This window comes from Aspergillus udagawae, assembly GCF_001078395.1.
Source record: "Aspergillus udagawae IFM 46973 DNA, scaffold_9, whole genome shotgun sequence".
In the NCBI taxonomy this organism is placed as follows: domain Eukaryota; kingdom Fungi; phylum Ascomycota; class Eurotiomycetes; order Eurotiales; family Aspergillaceae; genus Aspergillus; species Aspergillus udagawae.
Window position 1 is genome coordinate 1877448 of NW_025091272.1, and position 24900 is coordinate 1902347.

The window sequence follows — 24900 nt, forward strand, 5'->3', positions numbered from 1 at the left end:
TTATCTCCGGTACCACATCCTCGTCACCTTTGTACCCCTGATTTTCCTCTTCAGCTGGAGAATACCATATAAAAGCGCCTCCGGCGTCGGTGGACAACCAGGCACATAGATATCCACCGGGACCAACCGATCCACGCCCCGGACAACACTATACGAGTGATGATAATAACCGCCCCCATTCGCACAACTTCCCATACTAATCACCCATTTCGGATCGGGCATCTGATCATACAGTTGTCGCAGCGCGGGCGCCATCTTGTTGGTCACTGTTCCAGCCACGATCATGACATCGGCTTGCCGGGGCGAGGCGCGGAAGATGATTCCCTGTCGGTCCTGGTCATATCGGGGCATGGACGCGGCCATCATCTCGACGCCGCAGCAGGCGAGGCCGAAGGCGAGGGGCCAGAGGGAGCCTTGACGGGCCCAATTGATGAGTGAGTCAGTCGTTGTTCTGAGGACGTTAGTATGTTGCAGGCGTATGGGGAATGTCAACTGACAGTATATGGTGCAGCTTGCCGGCATTTTCGTCTTTGCTCTGGTTGAACGAAGTTGGAAGCGAGGGGTTGGTTATTGTGTGCTTTTGCCAGCTGGAGGATGCTCGCAGCTGGAATGGTAGCACCTTTGCTCTCGGACGGTTATCGACCGCTTGAGTATTTCCATATCGCCCAGATAGATCAGGCTTGGAGCACAATGGTCGCAGAGATGTATATAATCGAGCTCGCATCTTTTATCATCAGATGTCAGTTTGATATAGTTAATAAAACCCCTTCCAAGGACAAAGATCGAGAAACTTAGGCTAGCTATAGAAAGGAGCAGCGCAATATAAAAGGCAAGTATAATATCGCCGATATGGCTGTTACCCAGCTAGATCCCAAGTCGGCGATATGAGTTCTCGACGGCGGAGGCATATCGCCGACTTGAAACTTGCATCGTAAATCAGATAAACAACAACCCTCAAAACTAGGGTCACTAGCTGCAATTACTGCCAGGGTAGTAACTTGTTGAGGCAGAGCCATGCATGGTGGTATTTTTCTCCGTGATCCCGATCGTATGTGGGTCTTCTGGCGTCGATTTAGGCAGGTATACAATTAGACCGCACGTCTGCAGGGAAGCATATGTATTTATACTTCTCATACACAGGTGAAGACAGCCCAGCTGTACTGTATCAATTGCAATTTCTTGTCAGTGTCGTCGCCATTCTCACATTCTCAGATGATACCTTGTTACTATATAAGGGCATATTGAATCCTTCTTTCTCTTCTTTCCGACCTATTTCCAAAGTCTTTTCATCTTTAATCTATCATTTTACTCCAATATTTCGAACGTTTGCGATATGTCCCATTCCAAGAAAGCTCGAGACAGGGGCCAGCCATCTTCCGAACATGGCAGCTTTGCACCTGGACCACGAGAGTTACCAGAGTTGAAAATTCCCGACACAATCAATGATGATATTCTTCGCACCATGGTGCTTGCTTCTGAAGGGGTGACGACCCAGTCGGAAGCCAAGCTTCAGGATGTGAAATTCGTCCTCGAGAGTATCATGGGGGCCATAGAGAAAATGAAAAATGAAAAAGGCAGGCCAGAGCAAGACGACGGTTCTTGGATTTTCAAAAGCGTACAATGAGATTGCCGCCGTCTACGGTCTTCTTGGCATGACGCAACAGGAAAAGGAGATTTCTAAGATCTTTCAATCAAGAGGGAGGCAAGACGAGGACCAGATGACTGGGAGACTCTTCTCATTGTCCAGAGAGACGCTCGTCGATACTGGGAATGGGGAAGCCTGGAAGATGCAGTCTTGCTTTTTGAACGTGCTCAAGACGGTCAATCAAAAGCACTTGGAGAAGACCACATCCATACCATCAAAACTACGCTGTGTCTTGCCACTACTGCTATGGCGCTTTCATTGAAATATGCCGGTGAAGGCAAGGCGGATTTGGGGCTGAAAAACATTGGCAGAGCACTAAAGCCTCAGAGCGGGTGAAGGATTTGGAAGGAAAGACTCTTAGTGGTGATCTTTTTCGAGTGCCAGATGCCTACTTCCTGTTACAAGCCACTCGCCATATGATCCAGGGCAAGCTTCAAAAGACATTCGAGAGCGGGCTTATTCACGAAAGTGTGAAGTCCGAACAAATTTCAATTAGCTTCTGTCTGTGTCTCTCCGTCTGTATCTACTAAAAGTTGACTAGCTTCTTTCAGACTATGTCTAACTCAGACAATCATTGTTGTTCTTAAGGCTTGTTCGGGTCAGACCGCATCATGCGCCATTCTCGGTCCCTCCATAGGGAAGCCTTAATGCCCAGTTTCTCTCGTTGACAGACCATGTATCATGGGTCTAGACTGATGAAGTCTAATAGCAACTCAGCAGACGACCAGACTGACAGCATGGAACCGCGAGCGCCATGGATGCGAATAGTTTAATTGCAGCTAGGAAGGTCAAAGAAGCTGCCGTCCAGAAAAAGTGGTTACCAAAGCAGTGGAAGGAATTATATAGTGAAGAGTTATAACCAATGCCTATAAACCGAGTGATTTATCAATCGAAAGAGCGAGAGTAGGGGAGGTTTCTCTTCCATAGAGCCAAGGGGCTAATAATCGTGTAGATTTCCCTAGTCAAGTTATCTTAGCCATCTTTACAGAAGATATTGGGAAAGGTGTCGGGTCCATATTGCCATTCCAAAGGATACTATTGTTGCTCACAGAACCGCCCATGGCTCATATGAATTCGAGTCCCATCCTGATTTCTGCCTCCCTTGCTGTCACCATTGAATAGAAGGAACACTTATCTACATCTGTGCCGGAAAATCCATACCCAGACCGTCCGGAAGAAGTGTCTATGAGACACACGAATAGCATTAGATGCAAGTGACAAGCGACTGAACTTCGCGGGTAATACTTTGTCCACTCCTTTCCTTATCGCCAGGGTCCTCATCGCGAGAGGACATTGCTCGGAGGACATGGATGCCAACTTATTCCGACTGCTGCTAGAGTGTGTTGGCCTGCACTTTAGTATCGAATGATATGGATTGATGCTAATTGTCAGAAAATAGGTACGCTCGGGTGCAAGACGATAACTGGGAGACATTGGGCTATACTAGAATTTGATTCATGTCTCTTATCAAAAATCTTCCAAGATGCGCCACCGCCTGTGGCTTTCGAGGATCTCCTACAAGATATTGACGGGGAACAGTGCCGATTTTTACACAGTTGATTGTCTCATGTACGTAGATGTAGATGTTAGGTTTGTTAAAAACACACCTATACCAAGCAATTCAGGATCATGCGACGCGATTATGAACCACCAAATGTTGGGCTCCTGATTTTGTTGCCCGATACAAAACGGTCTTCTGCATCTTGTCCGGGAAGTATGGGCTAATCGGCATCTTTCATAAATAACTAAGAGGTACTTTTTACGACCTTTGAAGGGCCTCACTAGGACACCGGCCGAGGATCCGCAAATCCAGATGACTAATCGGTCCTCTAGTTGCGCGCCTCGGCATGCCGTTGGAGCCGACAAACGCTCGGGGTCCACCACGTCAGCCTCGGTAGCTTCGTTGACTAATCATGCATCTCCATCTCTTTGCACTTGCGCTTGTATCGACATTCGAAAGGATCCACAGCGGCTTCCACGAACGCCTAAACATCTCTTGCCTATAAAAATTAAGAAGCCAAAAGTAAAATGGCCTCTAGCTGTGCTTTCGAAGACCTACACCAGCCCGGCAAAACCTGGCAAGACTCAAAGTTCTTTGTGCGATGGATTCATTGATAGCAGAGTCATGGTTAAAGGTGATGGCATTTCCAGCACCGCACAACATCGCATTGTCCTCCGCGCTATTCACTAACTCAGTTTAGGTAGAAAATGCCATTGGCCAACGGCCTCAATTGACCGGCGATGTCTTTGCCATGAGGGAGCAGTATAAGGCACTGGCGGATGGGGCAAATGCAACTCGAACCATTTCGCCTAATATTACCGTCGGTAAGAGCGATTTTCGGGCTCCTGTTAAGTCCGAAATAAGATATGATCGCACTCACTGTACACACAGAAGATATAAAACTCAGTCCCAATCTCACCGTGAGAACTTACACGCCAACAGCACGTCAAGCAGAATCCAAACCATGCCCAGTCGGATTGTACTTCCACGGGGGCGGGTTGTGCTGTGGTGATTTAGACTCCGAGGACAACTTCTGCAGGCTTCTAGCCGAACGCCTGCCTTGTATTGTCATCTCGGTGGGCTATAGGCTTGCACCGGAGCACAAGGCCCCCGCTCAGCTAGATGATGCGCTCGAGGCTTGGAATTGGGTGAGTTGCACAACTGACCTCACCACCTCACTCTGACAGTTAAGTTTTGCTTACATTTCAGGCATACAATAACGCGAGTACTTTGAACGGTGATCGTGGGAGATACTTCACTGTTGGTCAGAGTGCAGGGGGTACCCTCGCTCTGGCAGTGGCGCGCCGATTGATCGTGCTTGGCCGCAAACATGAAGTAAAGGGGATCGCAGCCATTGTTCCGTTCGTTGTCCACCCGGATGGTGTTCCTTCGCGTTATATGGCCCAATATCGTGCTTTTGATGAGTTCGGAGACGGACCCGTCAACACGAAGCAAGCCATGACCCATTTCTACAGTTGGTGACGCCTATACATTGACAAGTCGACATTTAGTTGACCAGGGTGGTTACAGAAGCAATCCAAGCGCCGCCCGGCGACCCAGACGTCTACGTTCTCAATGCGGAGGCGGATTTTCACCAGTTCCCTCCGACCTACCTTGCAGTCTGTGGGATTGATCCACTGCGAGATGACGGCCTTATCATCCACGACGCCTTGAAAACAGCTGGGTATGTTGCCTCCCGCCCTAGTGCCTGCCTATGAATTTTTGTTCATTCTAACCTTGCTTGTAGAGTTTCTGTAAAATTGGATTATTACCAAGGTTTGCCACACGTGTTCTGGGCTTTTGGGTGTCCTCCTCCAAGTGGTGATTTCGTGGCGGATGTCATGGCTGGTATTAGGCTTTTCACGCATACTTGACAGACCATTGCCGCGCAACACTAGGTCGACAGTGCTTGATATATGCAGGTGCAAGGCGGTATGTTATTTGAAGAAATGAACTGACTTTAGAACCACTAGCTCGGATAATCCATAGTTGTTGAGGATGCAGTTGGTAAACGTCGCATTTCATGCCGTGTTTTGGGGGTAACGGGTCGTAGGTGGTGGCGACTCAGTAGTGAGTTACCGGGCTGAGTTTGTAATCGATGACGAGGAGAATGGGAAGACTCAGGCTTAAGCGCATAGTCCACAGACCTACTATTGTTGTGCATAAATTAGCTACAAGCCTGCAGAGATTAAGATTTTCTAAGTCCTGTCGGTATATAGAAGCCTAAGGGCGATCTAGAAATCAACGTTAGCGCTAAGTCCGAAAGGTTTATCAGGTCTAACTAGTCCCACGAGCTAGGCCGAAAGAGGAGAAAATGACATCGAGTCTATCTCATAGTACTCCCGTATAGCATCTATAACGCCAGGAGGCGGGTACCGCGAATTTAGCTCGGAAGGCTAGGCCAGAAACGTCAAAAAAGGTCATCACACTAGGTCATGGGTCTGAACTAAAGAAAGGCCAAGAAAACTAGGTCTCACCGAGATACCCTTCAGAGGTCCGGTGCTTTGAAATACAATCATGTTCTAAGCATCCCTCTCGTCCACAGCCTCCTGGACTTTAGGGGTTAAATCTGAGTGCTTTGAAATGCAAAGCAAAATTCTGTGAACACGGGGCTAGAAGTCTGAAGGCGGAAAAAGATAAATAGTTCACCGATGATTTGAAACGCTGAGTCCTAAACTCATCAAAGCTATTTTCATTCCAATGATTACCCAGATTTAAACCGCCAAAGTTCATTCAACCATGATGTCCCGTTATGCAGAAGCTCATTTGAACCCTGCTGGCCCCAGTGATGCTCACCCAACAGCTCTCTAGATTATCAATGATGAAGTAGTAGAGGGCAACTAGGTCAATGAGATCACGGTTTTCTCCTAACGTGAATCGTTGTTTTGAAATGCTCGGTTATAAAAATATGCAGGTCATTTTTTTTGTTGAAACATGAATACTCTCAACTGCTTTCGCAACTCCATCAAGCACGGCCTTATTCCGAGGTGGCCTTTCGTCATTTGCGGTGAGAAGAAACTCTGTTGGAATGACTTACTATCTTCAGGGGCAATTAACATCTTAATTATTTCAGACTTGAAACTTACTGTATTGCTGTCCTGGGTCAAGATATCGCCATTGCCTGCGTAATTCCTATATACATTCAAAGTCTGAGCAAACACCTAGTTACTGCTGTACACGCAGATCACTGAGCTGCCTTCTCACTCTACCTCCTCACATGTCCTTCATCAGAGAACCACTTCTTTCATCCCACAAAATAGGGCTGATGATCCCATAATCCGAGCCTCGCTTTTGGAGAAGGGAACTTTGTGCCTTCGTAATGAGTTAGCTAATCAGCTGTGATGCTCTAGTCACCCGATCTACTCACTAGTGGTTGCTTATGCCTTGCGTAGAACATTCTGCGTTTGGAAAACAACAGCCTCCTTGGGGAGATGCTTCGCGAGCAGAGCTGTATCCCAGTAAAGCCAGACCTCCCTGAAATTCAATCCATCCACAGCATCGGCGAGGTCAGCAGGGCCGATAATAGAGATCCAGCTGAGTGGGACGCTGACAGTCGGCTCTTCGGTGTTGTTTCCAGAAAGCCAGATATTGCGGGTCCACTGGGTCAGGATGGTGGTTGTACCATCATCATTTTTGACTTCCCAGAGGCTGTGGAAGTCGTGTCGCATTCTTTCAAATTGTCCGAAAAGACGCTTCATCCACGCCCACATCTCGTCTCCACCATTGTACTGGGCGTTGTTCTGGTTGTGGAAAATGACGTTTTTGGAATAAAACCGCAAGCCAGATCCGTGGTTGAAGCCATAGGAATCAACTGTATCAACATATTTTTTAAAAAATTGTTGCACTGGAGTCTCTGGTCCGGACGTATCCCAGGTAGGAGCGGAAACACAGCTTACCAACTCAGGCATGATTGGAGAATAAGAAAGGAGACACGGAATAGAACGAGAACTCTTGATGGATCTGGATTAATGTCTTATATTCGCAAGCGTCTTATAGTTACGCTGACGCCACTACTGGGAGCCGAAGGGTCTGTTCAGCGACTTTATGATTATGATAATGCCGAGGCGCAAGTCGCTTCACATCTTCGTAATCCATGGAATGTACTCCGTACTACGAAGCCAAGATTTCAAATTCCGACGACCCCCACAAACTATAAAGTACAGTGGGTCAAGATGGCGACTCTCGGGTTCCCGAGGTCAATGATCAGTAATCCCTCGCCGCCTTAATTTACCGACTTCTGGGTGACGGTTCCATTGAAGTATACCCAGCATTTATATATAGACCTAAGAACAATTTTGTAATTTATGTGTGTCAAACCCCTCTTCATTAATCAAAGTCAATTCAACTCCAATTCTCTACAATATGGGTCTCGACTACAAAGTATTCACCAGCAGACGATCCGGCGTGAATCGGTCCACCCCAGCCGGTCACGATCATCTCAAGTGGGTGCCGACCACTTCGACTTTGATATTCGGCCAAAAAGATGCGGTGCTGGTCGATACGCAGTTAACCATTGCTGCTGCCAAAGAGTTGGTAGACTGGGTTGTAGCCACTGGAAAAAACCTCACGACGATCTATGTCTCTCATGCCCATGCCGATCATTTTTATGGTACCGGTGCCCTCCTGGAGAAGTTTCCAGAGGCAAAGGTCCTCGCTACGCCGGAGACTGTCTCTCGTATGGCTGAAGCCATATCTCCCGAAGGGATGGACGCTTTTTGGAGAGATCTTTTCCCTGGTCAGATCCCGGAAAAGCTCGTGATGGCCACCCCCCTGCAGCAAGACCACTTCATGTTGGAAAACGAGCGATTGGAAGTGGTCAGACTGGGCCATACAGACACAGATGATACAACGGCTCTCTGGGTACCTGCGATCGGCTTGGTTGTTGCGGGCGATGCAGTCTACAACAACACCCACCCATACCTTGGCGAGTCGAAATCCCAAGAGGCCAGATCGAGATGGGTGGCAGCGCTCGATAAGATTGCGGCCCTTAAACCGAGAACTGTCGTTGGCGGTCACAGTGACCCATCTAAGGGATTCTCCCCCGATGCCGTCCAAGCGACCAAGGATTATTTGGATGACTTCGCGCGACTGGATGGGCAAACATCCACTCCCGAGGAACTATACTCCCAAATGATGGAATTGCATCCCACTCGATTGAATATCGGCTCGCTATGGGGAGGTGCAACGCTCGTGAAAAAATGATTCTATGCGTGGTCTTCCTGTTGACTGAGTAACCAACGAGTTGAATTAGTGCACCATGATTCGGTATTAGCTTAGGATAACCAAGAGCACATTCCTTGATATTGCATTATGAGAGGATATCTTTTTTGGACGTTTGAACCAATAATGCACTTTGCTGTTACCAACATGTATATACGTAGGTATACTGCTCGGTGGCAGAGACCGATCTTACAGCGTTCTCATCATGATCTAGACTTGAAATTTGCGCATCTCGAGCTGTCAAAAATAATCCCAAGTCTCAATCTTAATATTTGTATCGTGGCAGGTTTCTTGTCAAATACCTCTCGACTTATAAATGCACTAAGACAAGTCAAAGAGGAAGGTACTCTGTTATTGATGATGTGGGTTCTCTAAATGTATTTTGGGGCGAGGAAACACCATATGCAACAAAAGGAATGCCAAATTTAATCCCATTTTCTTCTGCGCAGCAAACCTTCGAGAACTCCGAATTCGTTGCGTCTGTCGCATCTCAAGAAGAGGCTAGCCATTTCCCTAAGAACTCAATCTGTCCTTTAATATTCTGTTCAAACCAATCCCCGGTATAGATATCGAAATGACCTGCGCCATCAATATACAAAAGCTGCTTTGGCTCTTTAGCCTTTTCGTAGGTGGCCATCTGAGATGCCGTGGTGACAAGGATATCATTCCCAGGAACAACCATCAACAGCGGAGTCGGCGAGATACGATGCACCATACTCTGTCCTTCAAACGTAAGCATATTGAGCTGTGTCTGGATTGTAATATTATTCTCCCAACGACCACCACAATCGTACGAGCCGCGCACCTGCTCGTAAGCATGAACTCCGGGAAACATGGCAGCAGTGGTCCCTGACTGCGCTGCTTCCAAGTTTTCCGCAATAAGCGGGACCCTTTCTGGTTCCGATCCTGCAGTGATACGAGCACGCTCTTGCAGAATGCCCGGGATGCGGTCTTTGAAGGCCAATGATCGCGTTTCCCCAGAAACTGCAGGGCACTGTACGATAGCAGCTTTGATCCGTTTGTCCACAGCAGCTGCGTATAGAACATTTCCTCCGGAGAAACTCGTGCCCCAATACACTATGCGAGTATCATCCACACTAGGGAATGATGTTGCGAAATTGAACGCGTCGTAGTAGTCGGCTTGTTGAAGGGCCGGGTTTGACTCTTGCCGCGGTAGTCCATCACTGTCACCCCAGTTCCGATTATCATAGAGCAGTACATTGTACCCAGCTTGCTGGAATCGATCCGCGAAATTCGGGAGCCAATAGTGGCGGACACCACCCAGCTATTTGTCGCAATTAGCCAATTTCATAGGTTAATCCAATATCTCGATATCTCACGGAGTACGCACCCCGTGGGTCATGATCACACAGGCCGATTTCTCAACTTGGGGATAGAACCATCCCCGGAGAATAGTGCCATCGCAAGTTTTGAACTCAATGGTTTCACGAGCGAGGACCATTGTTGTAAGATATTGATTGTCCCAGGTGCAAGTCGAAATTGAAGATTGTCGAGTTGGCTGTTTGAGAATGACAAATAAATTAGCAGAGGCGATATGATAATATTGTCTTCCTGTTCTTTTGCCAACCTCGGTGTTACAATGGACGAGTAATCCAAAAATCATCGAACCTCCTTGAGCTTTTGATTACATTGCTTTAGCCGACCGAGGTTGCTCATATCATCAGCCAAGACATAAATCAAGCTTTTTATTATGCCGAGGCGGCGATCATGTTTGCTTCCTTCATTTTGATTGGCTTACATGTGTCCAATAATATTCGATTGACAAACTGACCTGTACAAAATCAAGTTGGATATATTGTGAGGAATATAGACGCTGCAGTAACCTCCTACGAATATGGCTCTCCAATCGCTCAATGTAAGTTACGCATCACGAAGCGATAGAAAGAATTAATGGGCTACTAAATTTCGCAGTAAGCGATACAGAAAATCATCGTTTCATCCATGTGTTAACAGTTTGGGCTTTATTAAAACGCGAATCATTCAGACGATGCCCAACATTAGCCAACGGGCGCCGCCGGAACGTTGACTGGAGCGAATCTCGAGCTGCTTTGGTAGATTCATGGGATCATATAGACTAGGGTGCAATTGACCGGTTGATTCGCAGTTTGCCGCGTACAATAAATGCTATGCGCGCTGCGAGAGGCTGGTACACTAAATACTAGACATAGTGAATAAAGCAGCTATTTTTCTATAAGATAATTTGTTTTTAAATACTTTGAATGAGTCCTCACAGAGTAGTAATAAAATAATAAAGGGCAGGGAGGTGGTAAATTAGGTAATCGGGGCTGTCAACAGATTTTTGAACTATGAGTGTACTCTTCCTTAGAATACATAGTCTCATGTCGAAATCGTAAAATAGATTCAATATAGATGTGTTAACATGTGTCATACGCATCAGTCACCTGAAAAGGAAGAAGTTTAACTTGAAATTTTGGTCTGCCTCTGATACAACCTACGACCTTCTGAAGCTTTTCAATGAAGCTGTCGCGTTCGTTTCCTCATCTTTTTCGTTTACCCTTACTTAGCTATCTATACTCGGTTCCAGCTCATCGCTCGCTCACCTTGCCGTCGTTCTGCGAGATCGCGCGATATAGAACAGTACCAAGGACATTGCTTAGTCTATTACGTTAGAAAATATGATGGCCGAGGTCTTTGACAGCATAATACACCAGGCTCTCCTGTCAGCGTTATTCTCAATTTCGGGAACGTGCTCCTAATCTATCCGCGGCTCTTACAAGAGAATAGCAATAGTGAGAGCAGGCTAAAAGCCGGGGTAAGGCCGTATTCCATGGTATTGGACTTGATCACAACGTTGGAAAGACGGAAGTGTTATTGCATTAAAGTGGCGGCCCGATGTTTCAGGGTGCCGAGATCGCCGTTCGGGGATTATCGCTCCAAAGTAAGAAGAATAATCATAAATGCAGCAGGATATTCTTCTAACTAATCATATTTCACAAAACCTCGGTTTGAGATTACAGAATTCTGTTTTGTTTTGAAATATAAAATAGGTATTTAATTCCGTTCCTGGGATCATTGTGGGAAAGCGTCTAACAGTTGTCACGATGGAAACAAAAACAATGAAAGCAATTGGAGTCGCCAAGTATGGTGCAGTCGACAACTTCGAGTCCCGCGACGTTCCGCGACCCGGGAGCCCTACGGGAATGGATATTCTTATTCAGTAAGTATTCTCAGATAACATACTGCCACATTAATCCTGACGTCACTTAGAGTCAAGGCCTGTTCTGTGAATCCCATCGACACCAAAGTTCGCAGAGGGACTTATGATGACGCTCCAGGTAATGATCCTGCTCCTTTTTTGGAAAACTTTCATGCTTATCAAATAAAGACTACTACAAGTTTGTGCCCAAGGATTTCCATATCATTGGGTTTGATGGTGCCGGAACCGTTTTGGAGGTCGGGCCTGAGTGCACAAATATAAAGCCAGGCGATGATGTCTTCTTCGTGAGCTCCACTACTCGCCAAGGCAGTGCTGCAGAGTACGTCCTAGTTGATGAACGTCTCTGTGCCGAGAAGCCGAAGTCGCTTGACTTCGTGGAAGCCGCTAGTATGGGCCTGACCTTCGGTACTGCATACCAGTCACTTGTTGATAGGCTGGAGATTAAGCAGAACGAAAACGTTGGTATTCTGATTGTAAGTTTCATTCACGCATTGAGCCAATGTTGTAGTAGCTATTGCTACTTGGTTACATTTCGAACAAATTTCTGACTGTTCTAGATCAATGGCGGAGGTGGAGTTGGAAGTGCTGCCATCCAAATCGCTAGGAAAGTTTTGCAACTTCCCGTGGTGATTGCAACTGCATCCCGACCTGAGACCATGGAGTCATGCAGGAAAATGGGTGCCACCCATGTTGTGAATCATAGGGTGGATCTCGAGTCCCAGATCAAAGCCTTGAACCTGGGTGTCCCAATCAGGTACGTTCCGCACTCTCTTACTGTCGTTTTCTTTGCATCCCAAAAACTGACACTAATAATTCCAGGTACGTTTACGTGGTCGCAAGGACGGAGCAATATATCTACGCCCTGGGCAAAATCTGTGCACCCTTCGCCAAAGTTTGCTCAATCGTGCAAGCCAAGTTCGATCTCTATGGGACCGATTTTATGTCAAAGTCGATGACCTTCTCATGGGACTGGCTAGGCTCATCAGCCTATCATCGTACGAATCTGGAGAACTATCGCCGAATCTTTGGGGCCTTGGCCCGTTACATAGACGAGGGAAAGTTGGTACCAAACCTCAACAAACGTCTTAAGTTGAATCTTGCTGGACTGAAGGAAGCTCATCAGTTAATTGAGTCTGCAACCACTGTGGGAAAACTTGCTCTAGGGGTGGATGAGCCAGGCGAAGGGGCTCCATTTACTTAAGGTTGGATTGCTCCGTTGAACAAGGCTTCGCAATGGAGGACGGTATGTGATGGCGCATGCGGTCCGTCGAAAACCGAATTGCATGCTTCTTGATTGCGTATACATTGTGCTTTACTTCCTGGATGGAGTGGAAAGAAAACGGTGACTGACCACTTTACCGCTTTGTGTTTCTGGTATATATATATGAAAAAACAAAAGAAAAGGAAACAAGAAACATCCCAACCCCATTTTGTAATTCCTCCTGGGATTTATTTACGACCGCTTTGCAATTGCGCCTGGCGACTTCATTATGGGAATTAAGCGCGGAAGGAGAATGCAGGATGGCTGGTAATTAACCGGTGACTGGATGAGCGACAGTAGTAATGAGAGACGGTTAAAGTGATTGGAGATATTTAGTGGGGAAAATCAAAGAGGCACAACGAGAGAACGGGAGCTGAGCAAGGAAAAGGGAATGTGGTTGAGAGACAGAGAGTGCAATAGTGTGGAAGACCAGAAACCCCAACATCTAGCTATGTACTGGTACAGAAACAAGGTGTCCGCGGCTCCCGTCGGCCACCAATCTTCCGGCTCGGACCACTGGCTCGCCTTCTTGTATCATCCCCATACACGCCTATCTTCATACAATTATAAACTCCCAGCTCTGGGGCCTTTGAGACTCCCACAGCGCTCCTTCTCCCCGGGCTTCCAACCCTTATTTCTTTTACTGCCTCCTCGGTGGATTTCCTGGTATACGCGCGGCCTTGCGACAGCTTTTATCGCTCGACCAAACATGGCGCCGAGGAAGGATTTCAAGGCTAAGGCCCCGGCACAGCCAGTTCCCGAAAAACGGGAGTATGAGTTTGGTGGCCCGTGCGTCGTCCGAAGTATCGCATGCTTGAAACCCAGAATTGACATTCAACAGTCTCGGCGCGTTTGTATTCATTTTCGGCCTCTCAACTCTTATCTATAGCCTCACTTTCCTGTGTAACGATGTGTCCGGCTGTCCTGCTCCGTCGCTGCTTAATCCCGCATCGTTGTCCCTAGACAAGTTAAAGGAGGAGGTCGGTTGGCCACAAGAAGGTCTCAAAGCGTTCTTTGACATTCGGGTGACCCTGTGGGTGCTGAGTTATTACCTACTCAGTCTGGTTTTGTACGTGTTTCTACCAGGTGAGGTGGTTGAGGGCACGGAATTGGCCTGCAAGGGAAGGCTTCGCTACAAGTTCAATGGTATGAAACCTGAAACTGTTTTCTATATGGTATTGACTGACAGTATTATAGCCTTTCCTTCCGCCATTTTGATCCTCAGTGGTCTAGCCCTGGGCACATATGCGTATGGTGCTGACTTCATCGTATGGACTTATCTCTGGGATAACTACGTGCAGGTCATCACAGCAAACTTAATGATTTGCACAGCCCTCGCTGCCTTTGTTTATGTGAAAAGCTTCTCCGTCCCTGCACCTGGTCAACCCAACCCCGAGCTGAGAGAATTGGCACCAGGTGGTCACACTGGAAATGCCCTGTATGACTTCTTCATTGGCCGGGAGCTTAATCCTCGGGTGCAGTTGCCCATCCCCTTTGTTGATGAGGCCTCACGAACGATCGACATCAATGTATGGTGCGAAATGAGGCCGGGTCTGCTTGGGTGGATCATATTGAACTTGTCCAACATTGCCCGCCAATACAGGACGTACGGCTACATTACCAACTCCATCGTACTCTCTACCATATTCCAATCCTTCTATGTTCTGGATGGGCTGTATATGGAGCCAGCCGTGCTAACCACGATGGATGTTATTATGGATGGATTCGGTTACATGCTCTCCTTTGGACACCTGGTATGGGTACCGTTCATCTACAATATCCAAACCAGGTACCTTGCGGTTTTCCCCTTGGAATTGAGCTGGAAAGACATCCTTTTGATCTTGACTGTTACCGGCGCGGGGTACACGATTTTCCGCGGTGCCAACAATCAGAAGAACCTTTTCCGCAGGGATCCAAACGACCTACGCATGAAGCATATCAAGTACATCCAGACGTCTAGTGGCTCTAAACTAATGATTTCTGGCTGGTGGGGACTGGCGCGTCATATCAATTATTTGGGCGATTGGCTGATGTCATGGTCATATTCATTGCCCACCGGGGTTGCTGGCTACACCATAATTGAAAGCATCAATAGCAGTGGCAACGTGCAGAAGCAGGCCATACAGAATCCCGAAGTACGCGGGTGGGGAATGGTTTTCACCTATTTCTTCTTGCTTTATTTCGGTGTCCTCCTCATTCACCGGGAGGGACGTGATGAAGAAAAGTGCAAGAGGAAATATGGCGCTGACTGGCAGCGCTATACGTCTATTGTTCGCAGCCGCATCATTCCTGGTATCTACTAGTGTTTTAGGCCAACGATGCTATGCTGCAGCTAATCTGTATATATATCTTGGTACAGACGAGCTGGAGAACCTAGGGTTGTCTTAGGTTTACTATATCATGATAAAGTTTGTTAGAGCAAGTCACCTAGGGACAACTGCATAAGTTCCCGGTCTGCATAGTACGTATCCCACCCTACATCTCTTCGATTGCCAGGCCGGCATTGGGGAAGGTATGCCAGCTTTACCCTACTTGTGAACACAAAACATTTGCTCTAGTTTCTCACTTAGGAGAGCTTTCCGCAAAATCCTGTTGGGAGTTGGAACTCGCCCTTGTTGGTAATACTGTACAGGAGAATGAGGGAGTGATTCAAATGCTCCAGCAAACAAGAGTAGACCTTAGATTAAATAATATACAGAAATGGCGATATCTACTGATTTTCGTACTATTGACCAAACCCACCCCACATATCCCCACAATGAAAAGAAGCCGAGAAATGAAGCAAAGACGCGTTAGAATCAATCTAGTGACAGTCGACGGTTATACCGAGTGTCGACAGCAGGACTCGGTGACGTGGAAACTCTATGAAAGACATGGGAACTCTGCGGCCATTGTCTCACCCCATGTGTAATCTTCTTCAGTCCATAGTCGAAATTCAGGACGCATTGCACGGCACACCCCAGGGTCAGTACAGTAAGAACCAACGACACACTAGCAAACAGCAGCATCATACCATTGCTTACATTTGCATGTAGTGAGTCTCTCGCGAGTAGAATGATCCGGCTGAGCAGATACGTGATTAACCCGAGGAAACAGAGCTGATTTCCGTCAGTGACTAGTCTTGAAGATGGATATGGGAGGCCCACAATGATGAAACCCATGGCGATTTTAAGTTCCGCCTTCACACAATAAATGCCAAACACCATGACTAGTAATGAGGCGGGGATAAATGCCATAGTGAGAGAGTATTCTGGTTCCTTAAAATGAACGTCGATCAAGTCGTATTGGACAATGAATGCAACCAAGAAAAAGAAATCGAATTTGATCAGAACCAAGTAGACCTATCATATATTAGCCAGGACACGGGGAAGTGTATCAGATGTAAGTACCTCGTACGCTATATATCGCAATCTGAGTTCAGTATTACCCTGGATGCATTTATAAATGGCCCAGGCATAATCCTTGTGAAGCCGACACGAAGCAGGTACGAGGACGAGTGTGCCGATACCAAGCATGACTGGAACAGCAAGTTCCGCTGGTCGTATGTATATCCAGATATCCCTGGAGATGTCTACTAGGTGATCACCCATTCCGTCAGTAGAAGCTCGAACCGAATCGATGGCCCCTTCTAGTTTAGTGTATTGCAACACTGCATATACCGCAACGCAGATATTGCTGGCACATATGGCGAGAAGGCAGATGTTATTCTTGTGGTAGATTGCATCCAGAGAGAGAATTGCTTCGTAAATGCATGCGAAAGGCATGATGCCTATGCCAATGGGAACAACATAGGAGGTGGGAACCTGCGTTACATTGGGTTTGACCCAGGATTGCCACTGCACGAGAATGTATCTATTGCCGTGTGAGAATGGAATTGCTAGGTACCATACCAGCACTTACACTTCAAGGATAGCGACAAACAATGCTTGCATTAAAAGGGTACCACAGAACCAACACTCATTCCTGGTGAGCTTGTACATCTTCTTGGAATGCGAGCGCGATCACTGGACACGGAAAAATACAGAGGGTACAAAATTGATGATCAATAAAGTTAAATGTCACCTTTATCTGCCAGGCTAAACAGGTCAAAGCTTTTAGGTAGCATCAGCTATATTTAGGACGCCACCGCCCCAAAAAAGTTAGCGCGTTAGACATTGACAAAAACAATAATTAGTTAACTAACCCTTTAACCTGAGGAACAGACTACAGAGCAACTAGTAAACTTGCTAACTGGACAACAAGGCAACCAGTCAACTAGTCCGGCTCAACAATTTCGCAGCGCAGATATTTCCTAAGGCGTGGTAATTTACTATTGAAGTATGTTGTCCCACAGCTTATTCCCATTGTAGTAAGTGGACTGCCTTCGCAAAGAGGAGTTGACTGCAATTCTGATCCGCAACCTGTCCGACATCCCAGAGGCGGTCGCTTCGCCCTCTCGTACTAAACGTGTACCTTTACAGCAGAAATTTCAAAAACACGGGCTTCCTTCTTCAGTGGCAACTTACGCACTATGACTCTGTATTCTCCTGTCTCTCCTCATGTGCCCTCGTTGCTCACGGATTTAGCCTCCTTCCCCACCCCACCTTATTGAAACCATTTAGGATCCTGCTTCTGATCATCTCGTTGGCTGCTGAATCCCCACCAGGCGGACTATCCTCCTTTTAGGGCTCGGGGCGGCGTTTCCACTCCATCCCCTGCTGAAAAAGGAGCTTTGTGCTTGAGCTGATTTGACCTCGCCTCCGCTGGTGGAGCAAAGCGGGGGCGATTTTAACCTTTTTAACGGGTTTCATCCAATCCGTCGCTGCAAAATGTGCCATCTGAACTAAACATCAACACCCTCAGTGTTGGGCCTAAGGTGAAGGCGGCAACAATTCCAGCATCTAGGCGGAAGTATAGAGCTATAACTTCGCTCCAAAGCTTACGGCTACTAGGACATCTTAATAGACAATTCAGCCTCCTGCTGTGCTTAAATACTAGACAATTGACGGAGAGACAACTTATTCAAGCCCTTGGCATGCTTAACAAACTGACACTCCTTGCAAAGTCTCATAATTAGTCAGCCATTCCGTGCTAAGTTAGTATTTACATGGTAAATGCATATACCCAGAGTTACAAGAATGTGAAACAGTGAGAGACTTGTTGTTAGAGCTAGTGCCAGAAAATAATGACAATAATAGGTATGCCTTCTGCGAAAGGATTGTCGCTGACCTTCAAGAGGTCAGTAGGAAAGTATACATATATTAATGACATATAACGGATGTATCACGAATTCTTAGAGGAATGATTCAGGAATGATGCTCTAATTCTTCCAATCTAGCTAAGCCAGTATATATAACGGGAAATCCGACCTCGGTATGGAGAGTAGAAATCTACCTAATTTTTCTGTGATACCCCGTGTTAAAAACGGCGGTAGTTTCGAGCAATCTCAGTGGTCGCACCCGGATTCAGTAGACGGTATCGTTCCTAGCATTTACTGATAGCGGTCAGTATAATTAACAATATGCCCGTAGGACCATGAATATCGGAATACACTTCTTAACAACTGAATATGACGAGGTGAAAACTCAAAATTTAATACAAGTCGGAGTCCTAAAGCCCGGTAGGTAAGCACTTATCTCACTTCTTAGATCTCTACTCTGTTGCCCTTGTTGCAGGGACCGATTGGGTTGGCTGCGTTTCACCACACTATATTGCTATTTTTCCTCCACGTGAACAAACTTGGACCACGAGAATTTCCTCCACTATTCCTCCCTGAAGGTGCATAGACTGTATTGGCATCTCATAGGCCGCCATTGACCTATATACGCGACCAGGGCGTGAAATTAAATCTATTGAGCAGTTGTGATCGGACCGAAGATCTCAAAAATCGAGTGAATAAGGTAGGAAAATGCATTAATCTAAGACTCCATCTACTTCGCTAACTGAGACAGGAATTAAGCTCTGCAAATTCGACATCGGACGGCTGTGGAACCCTACGTATAACAATTTTTCAGATGATTCAGTGGTGCTAGTTCATCTTTCCGGGCTGCACAATCCCATCTAGTACCAAGCGAAGAAGGCACAGCTGCACCACCTCTTCCGCCAATCAGCACGTACTAAGGGGCCGCAGCCAGGCTGGAGGCAATCGGTGATAGCTAGGTGGCACAAGGAGAACATTGACAGTGATATCAGTCGGTCGACTAGTCTCATCCATGGAATAGTTCATTGACGTGATCAAATCCCAGTATATCTTTTGACAATACACACCAGCACGTAGCGCGGATTTGTTGGATATCCGTCTCTATTCAAGGTCTTTTCACAGTCGGCCTGCTCTTTCCAAGGTACGAAGTTATTATTTATTCAGCCATCGCCCTAATAATTCTGATTTTAAGATGGGAGATTACCGATTCGAAGAGGCAGTTACATGTTTGAGAAGGACCAGTTTCAGATATTGAGACAGCCAGGATAAGCAGATAGTACAGGAAAGCGGACATCATACATTTATTGGATGACCGCTGCGTTCAGTTGTATATGGAATACTGATTTATTTTGCCAGAAGATAAGAGTGATTGACCTCATTAATGATTTGCCCATCTCCTCACTACTTCAGCAACTCAACTTCCCACACTTAGCACAGGAGGACCTGTATCCATAGTCACACGCCTTTCCAGTCGAAGCATAGCATTCATAAACATGGTCATTACGACAGGCTGGGTTAATTGCTGTATTACCACAAAATTGTCCCTGGATTTTGTTGCAAACACATTTGGTCGCAGTGCATGCCCTTTTCTCAAACTAACTCGTGTATTAGATAACATGGTATCCACATTAGATCCTTGGGGAGTGTTCACATACGACGCTGTCGAGGAATCCTTCTATTGGGGCCGCAACTGCCATGCGCCCCTCCAATGACTCAGCAACTGGACCAGGTTCCGTTGGTCCTGCAAGCGAAGCATGGATCAAGGCAATAACAGGAAGAAGGGCAGTATACTACTTTAGAATGAATAACAGTTGACACAGCACCGCGTAGTCGGGTTAGCATTACCTTCATATTGAAAGATATTGGACAGATGGGTAAAATCAGTGAAGAATGTAAGTCAGAAGGGCCGGCGATGTCCTTTCAAGTGGCACGTACTGGGAAAGTTGGGACATTATATAGTTACCCAAACGGCGTACAAATCTGTGAATACAACAGCTATGAATGATATGTTGTCAGAGGACCACATACGTTGCTTTCATCTTTTTAAGACCCCTCATTTATGGCCTGATATCTGTACAGAGTAATCAACTTCGCTGTTAGTATCCTATCATACCCCTGCATAGGGAATTTCTTTAACGTAACCCGTGACACAGCAGATTGTATTCAAGCATGAGGATAGCAAACAACTCAACTTCTATCAACAAGAGAACATTAACCCATCAGATGACACCCAAGTGGCTGCTTACGACCCATGCAAATCTTTCGTATGCGAGCCCGTCTTTTTCTTTTCACGTCCATTTTGTGGCAGGAATAATACAGAAGTATGTTACTGTACAGGCCATAAGCCCCTGTTCTTAGCGTTCTCACCAGTCAGCGCCACTCCGCTGCTTTCCGCTTTCTCTAATGTTACCCAAGATCAAGCATGAGAACTCCCCAAAGTCTCGATTTCTATGAATAAGAGAACTCAAACCCCACGGATGACTGCCTACTGGCTGCTTACTATCCATACAAGTAATTCATATGCAAGACCTCCTTTTCCTTCCCGCTTCATTTCGTGGTAAGAATACTAAGAAAGGATTTTACTGTACTGGCCTTAAGGCAGTCCTTAGCGTTCTTACCGGTCCCGTGAGCGGCATTCCGTTGACTGCCACCTGGCTTTGGAAGGTAGTGAGCGACTTCGTGCCTTGTAGCAGTATGGCCATGTGAACAATCGAGTCTCTACTCTGGACAGATGGGAACAGTCGGTTTGTCGAACCCTTATATCATCAAGAGCGAAGCTATATGGCTCGTACTGTTATTTTAAACGTAGAACTCATACCGAGGTTAATCATAAGTTGAATGGATCGAAGATTATGTGTTATTCGTTTGTTACACTCCCCAAGAGAGAGTGTACTGGTACGTGGTGAGGCGGCAAACCCAACCAGGACATGACCTTTGGGACAGTTGTAGCAGCCACTTTCTTTCTACTGGCATCGGCGCATATTTGCCCCATCATAGTGACGGAGCATCAGATTAGCCTGTCCAACGACGCTTGAGAGTATCCTGGAGAGGTAAGTGACCAGAGATGCAGAATGCATATCAGTTGGAATTTCCACTTTCATAACCATACAGAGAAATTGTTCTGCAGAGGATTTCCATCGTTTTTCTGTCTGGTATTAAGCGCATTAGTTCTGTATCTCATCTACACTGTCAAGGTATTAAAGGATGTGGAGGTTCCACTGCACAGTTGGATAGCAGCTATCCCAAACCTTATAGACTGGATTGATCTAGTAAATCACCTTCTGTCCTTCCCTAAGGAGAGTTTAGAGGGTGGGGCATATAATCATTTTAATTAGTAGATGGCTAATATTCCCAGGTTAAATCCAGATATAACACCCTATAGAGTCTTCAAGATATGCATGTGAAAAGTTTAGTAAAGTAGTGAAGATTACAGCTTTTCTATATTAAGTTTTCAGGCATGTCACCAGCAGTAACTTAAAAGATAAGGTAAATAATAAGGAGATTAAGAATATTAGGCTTGCTGCAAACCTATAGTTAGGTTTCAGATAGGTATAATATTAGTTAGTAACTTAGTATATTAATTATTGATAGATTAAGCTTAATAGCCTTGTATTACTTCTAAGATTGGGTAAAACTAACTCTATATTAAGGTTCATGCTTCGGTTTAGTAATCTAAAAGGCACTATATAATAATATAAACTGTGATGGTGAGGAAGCATAGAGGAAGTCTAGCATTAGGGGGTACACGGAGTCCTCAATATGGTATAAATAGGTCCTCGATGCTGGCTGACGGTTAAAGCCTCCGAGCAGCAAGAGTTCGTGGGTTCTCCCACCAAGTACAGGCACCATCCGATCGTCAGTCTCCACCGAGACCGCAGAATTGAATTTCGTAGATCCTTCAGGAGTAGCATTTTTTCCAATCATTTGACAGCCCATCTTGTTCTAGAGATGGTAGCCCTGCCGAGATAACTGACCGTGCACGGGAGGTCGATCAGACGGCGATCAACGATGACCATAATCGTCAACAACAGCGTCTGTGCACGGCGAAGGGGCCCCACTGGTCAAATACGATGTGCTTGACATGAGTGCTGATGCCTCAGTTACTCCTCTCCTGCTTCCGCGGTGGAGTGGATGCAGGAAGGCGAATCCAGCTCATTCTGTCAAACTATCCTGTGCAATATGTCTGGCTACCAGGACTCAGCTAATCTGGCCAATACTGCTACTATATCTGACACTGCAGCCCCAGCTGGGAAGACTAAAGGAAGGGCTGACTCATGTGATCCTCGTGCATTTGATCTTTCCTCAAGTCATTACGGTGTAGAAGCTCTCAAGCCACGATTGTCAAGACGGGCAAAATCCGCAAGCTATCTTATAATTATAGGCGACGCAAACGGATTATCGACCAAGATGTCTACTCGCGGCAATTCCGGGGAGTTCGGTCCAACCAAGCGATCATCAATATCCCAGTGTCGACGGATTCATTCGTTAAGTTCCCCCCGCGACAATTTTGCCGGTCCAAAAGCGCAGTTATGGTCGAAAGATCCGCCTAGAATTCCAGCAAAACTTGGGCCTCGGAAGCTTCCACCAAAAGGCGGCCACCATCAACAAAACCCTGGACAGAACGCAGTTGATTATCTGGCGCAGGGGCCAGCGGTCCTGATTGGCTTAATGATGGTCCGAGACTGATTTCGGTTCCCGGTTGCTGGAGAATGAAACAGCGACGCAAGTTTGGGGGTGCTGAATCCGGAGGACACGATGCTTTGAGCACTGCCTCTGCCATCTGAACAAGATGGGTTTCTTTTGTTTCGACAAGTGGGTAGCTCAGAATCCTCTCGCTCAGAAGCGTGTTGCCGTCGGACTGTAGTGCGACAGCTACTTTCGCAACGGGCTGAATGGCGATCGCGTGATCCTTGCATGGGCTGAGAATCACATCTGTGCCCAATTGGAGTATGTTGACGAGGCTGCTGTCAGACCCAGAAAAGGCGAAGGAAAACGTCTGCATGATAATGAAGTCCAGCACTGCTTTGGCATGGGCTTCCCAGGGCCGTACAGCATCGTGCAGCCGGACGCGTGCTGGCACTGATTGGATCGAAAACTGGTTGATAGTCCGATGTGCCAGTATGTTACGATCAAAGAAACGGGCTGGCCCGCCATTGAACTGGAAGAGGAGCTGGCCATTTTCACCATTAAGAATCGAAATCCTCCCTGTTCCCACCCAATTCTCATTATCACTCAGCACCACAAGCTCATGCTGTTCACTTATGTTTAAAAGTCTTCTGCAGGTTCTGCTATGGGCCCAGTTTCTTGGCCTAACGGCGGATGACTCGTAAATAACAGTAGGTTTGCTGGCTCTGAAGTCGATGCCAACAAGATCAAAAGTGTCACGGTTTGAGCCCCGTCTCGCGCAGTGCAGGACAGACTTCCCTATTAAGAGCGGGGTAAGCTCGCCTGGAACACCATATCTTGGGTCATTATGCCTGTGATCTTGCTGCCAAACAGTCTTGCCATCAATGGGCGAATAGACAGCACTTCTAATCAGCATTGTGAGGGTTAACTGACCTGCTCTGTAGCAGAGAGATTGTACCATATGGTAGTTACATACGTACCTGGCACGGTTTTTCCCTTTCTCCCCGAGCCGCAGTAGTAACATCCCCTCCTGGTTCATCTCAATGTACATCAGGACCACATGAACCCTCCAGACCTTCTTGAGGGGAACTGTTTTAGTATCCACGACGGCACCACCCAGAACAGCAAGTTTATGCCAAGACACAGTTGGTTCATCCAGTTTCCTTCGACCAGCTACAAAGTTTCCCACCATTATCATATCATAGTAACTCTCGAAGTTGAATTCTTGCATTGATGATGGTTTGCCTGACTGGATGCAAAGTTGTTGACGGGCTGTAAGTGAGGAAATGAACAAAAAAAATTAGTATCCTTGACTCAAGTTGGTATGGATGCATCAGAGGGTATGTATAATAGACTAAATTAATACCCACCTTGACCTTTGAACGCCTCCCAGATTGCGGTGTTGGACCCTCGCGGGAGATCCCAGATAATATGCGGAAAATGGACACGGAATCCAACTGCAGCTACCCACCAGTGTATGGTGTCCCTCCAACCTTTGCACACACACTCGCACCAAGTCAGATCTAGAAGTGAGAGATAATGTAAGATGAGATTCACAACATCTCTATTCATGCGGGCGAAAGGATCCAGGCCGGGACTGGTTTGGGTGCCAGTACTGGAACCATCGTTGACTGCTATTCGTTTTGACCTGCCGATTCTTTTAAGCTGTCCTGAATCAACTGTGGACTTCCTTTTTAGTGGCATGGTAGGAGAATCCTGGGGAGTAGCTCAAGTTCAAAGGAGTACTATATATAGTCGAGTGCTCCTTGCAGGACTTGGACGCTTGTGTGTGAGCCCAACTTCTGCAAGGTGCTGTTATCGAGTTCTTCTCAGTCGCTCCCCGCAAAAGTCAAAAACCCCTGACTTGCCGTCCATACGATCTAGAGAGTCAATTGGAGGATATGCAGAATCAGGTTCCGTTCTTGGCGCTCGTGTTCGACTCTTGGCACCCAATGCAATAGAGATTGACACATCCCTTGCATGGCAGCCTTTGCGTATGGGTTAAAGGTATTATTTGGGACTTAGATTTTTTCTGTCTCTTTGTCTGTTCACGTCTCCTGTTAAATCTCTTACGACATTCCAGATCCGATATTTTAACTATTGCGGATCTATTACTTGACTAGTTTAAAAACTCTAAAAAGATGAACTTTGTATATTCAAGAGTTCGTCGTTACTGCTTTTTACTTCCTCCTCATCCTAATATAATTATTGCGACCCCTTAAGCTGGAATTTGAAAGAGTCAATGTCTCAGTATGGTCCTGGTTGGTTC

General features: G+C 46.5%; 8 protein-coding genes across 8 annotated transcripts; 4 read left to right on the forward strand and 4 right to left on the reverse strand.

The window, feature by feature from the left end:
* Aud_010916 (NuoB/complex I 20 kDa subunit family protein) lies at nt 1-724 on the reverse strand (the record flags this gene model as incomplete). Its single annotated transcript, XM_043295747.1, has 2 exons — nt 1-451; nt 498-724. 2 exons carry the CDS (start codon nt 722-724, stop codon nt 1-3), a joined length of 678 nt encoding a protein of 225 aa, XP_043151682.1.
* A 2949-nt stretch (nt 725-3673) lies between these two features.
* On the forward strand, nt 3674-5020 carry Aud_010917 (alpha/beta hydrolase; the record flags this gene model as incomplete). Its single annotated transcript, XM_043295748.1, has 6 exons — nt 3674-3742; nt 3847-3970; nt 4038-4294; nt 4356-4620; nt 4677-4830; nt 4894-5020. The coding sequence occupies 6 exons, from the start codon at nt 3674-3676 to the stop codon at nt 5018-5020; spliced, it is 996 nt and encodes a 331-aa protein (XP_043151683.1).
* Nucleotides 5021-6523: 1503 nt separating this feature from the next.
* Aud_010918 (uncharacterized protein) lies at nt 6524-7054 on the reverse strand (the record flags this gene model as incomplete). The annotated part of the gene is made up of 1 exon (XM_043295749.1): nt 6524-7054. The coding sequence occupies one exon, from the start codon at nt 7052-7054 to the stop codon at nt 6524-6526; it is 531 nt and encodes a 176-aa protein (XP_043151684.1).
* A 454-nt stretch (nt 7055-7508) lies between these two features.
* Nucleotides 7509-8348, forward strand: Aud_010919 (MBL fold metallo-hydrolase; the record flags this gene model as incomplete). The annotated part of the gene is made up of 1 exon (XM_043295750.1): nt 7509-8348. The coding sequence occupies one exon, from the start codon at nt 7509-7511 to the stop codon at nt 8346-8348; it is 840 nt and encodes a 279-aa protein (XP_043151685.1).
* A 508-nt stretch (nt 8349-8856) lies between these two features.
* Nucleotides 8857-9828, reverse strand: Aud_010920 (alpha/beta hydrolase; the record flags this gene model as incomplete). The annotated part of the gene is made up of 2 exons (XM_043295751.1): nt 8857-9651; nt 9718-9828. 2 exons carry the CDS (start codon nt 9826-9828, stop codon nt 8857-8859), a joined length of 906 nt encoding a protein of 301 aa, XP_043151686.1.
* A 1621-nt stretch (nt 9829-11449) lies between these two features.
* On the forward strand, nt 11450-12766 carry Aud_010921 (zinc-binding alcohol dehydrogenase family protein; the record flags this gene model as incomplete). Its single annotated transcript, XM_043295752.1, has 5 exons — nt 11450-11565; nt 11616-11683; nt 11734-12038; nt 12123-12319; nt 12385-12766. 5 exons carry the CDS (start codon nt 11450-11452, stop codon nt 12764-12766), a joined length of 1068 nt encoding a protein of 355 aa, XP_043151687.1.
* A 769-nt stretch (nt 12767-13535) lies between these two features.
* Nucleotides 13536-15129, forward strand: Aud_010922 (erg24, C-14 sterol reductase; the record flags this gene model as incomplete). The annotated part of the gene is made up of 3 exons (XM_043295753.1): nt 13536-13615; nt 13668-13972; nt 14024-15129. 3 exons carry the CDS (start codon nt 13536-13538, stop codon nt 15127-15129), a joined length of 1491 nt encoding a protein of 496 aa, XP_043151688.1.
* Nucleotides 15130-22551: 7422 nt separating this feature from the next.
* Nucleotides 22552-23862, reverse strand: Aud_010923 (uncharacterized protein; the record flags this gene model as incomplete). Its single annotated transcript, XM_043295754.1, has 2 exons — nt 22552-23536; nt 23612-23862. The coding sequence occupies 2 exons, from the start codon at nt 23860-23862 to the stop codon at nt 22552-22554; spliced, it is 1236 nt and encodes a 411-aa protein (XP_043151689.1).
* Nucleotides 23863-24900: the final 1038 nt, after the last annotated feature.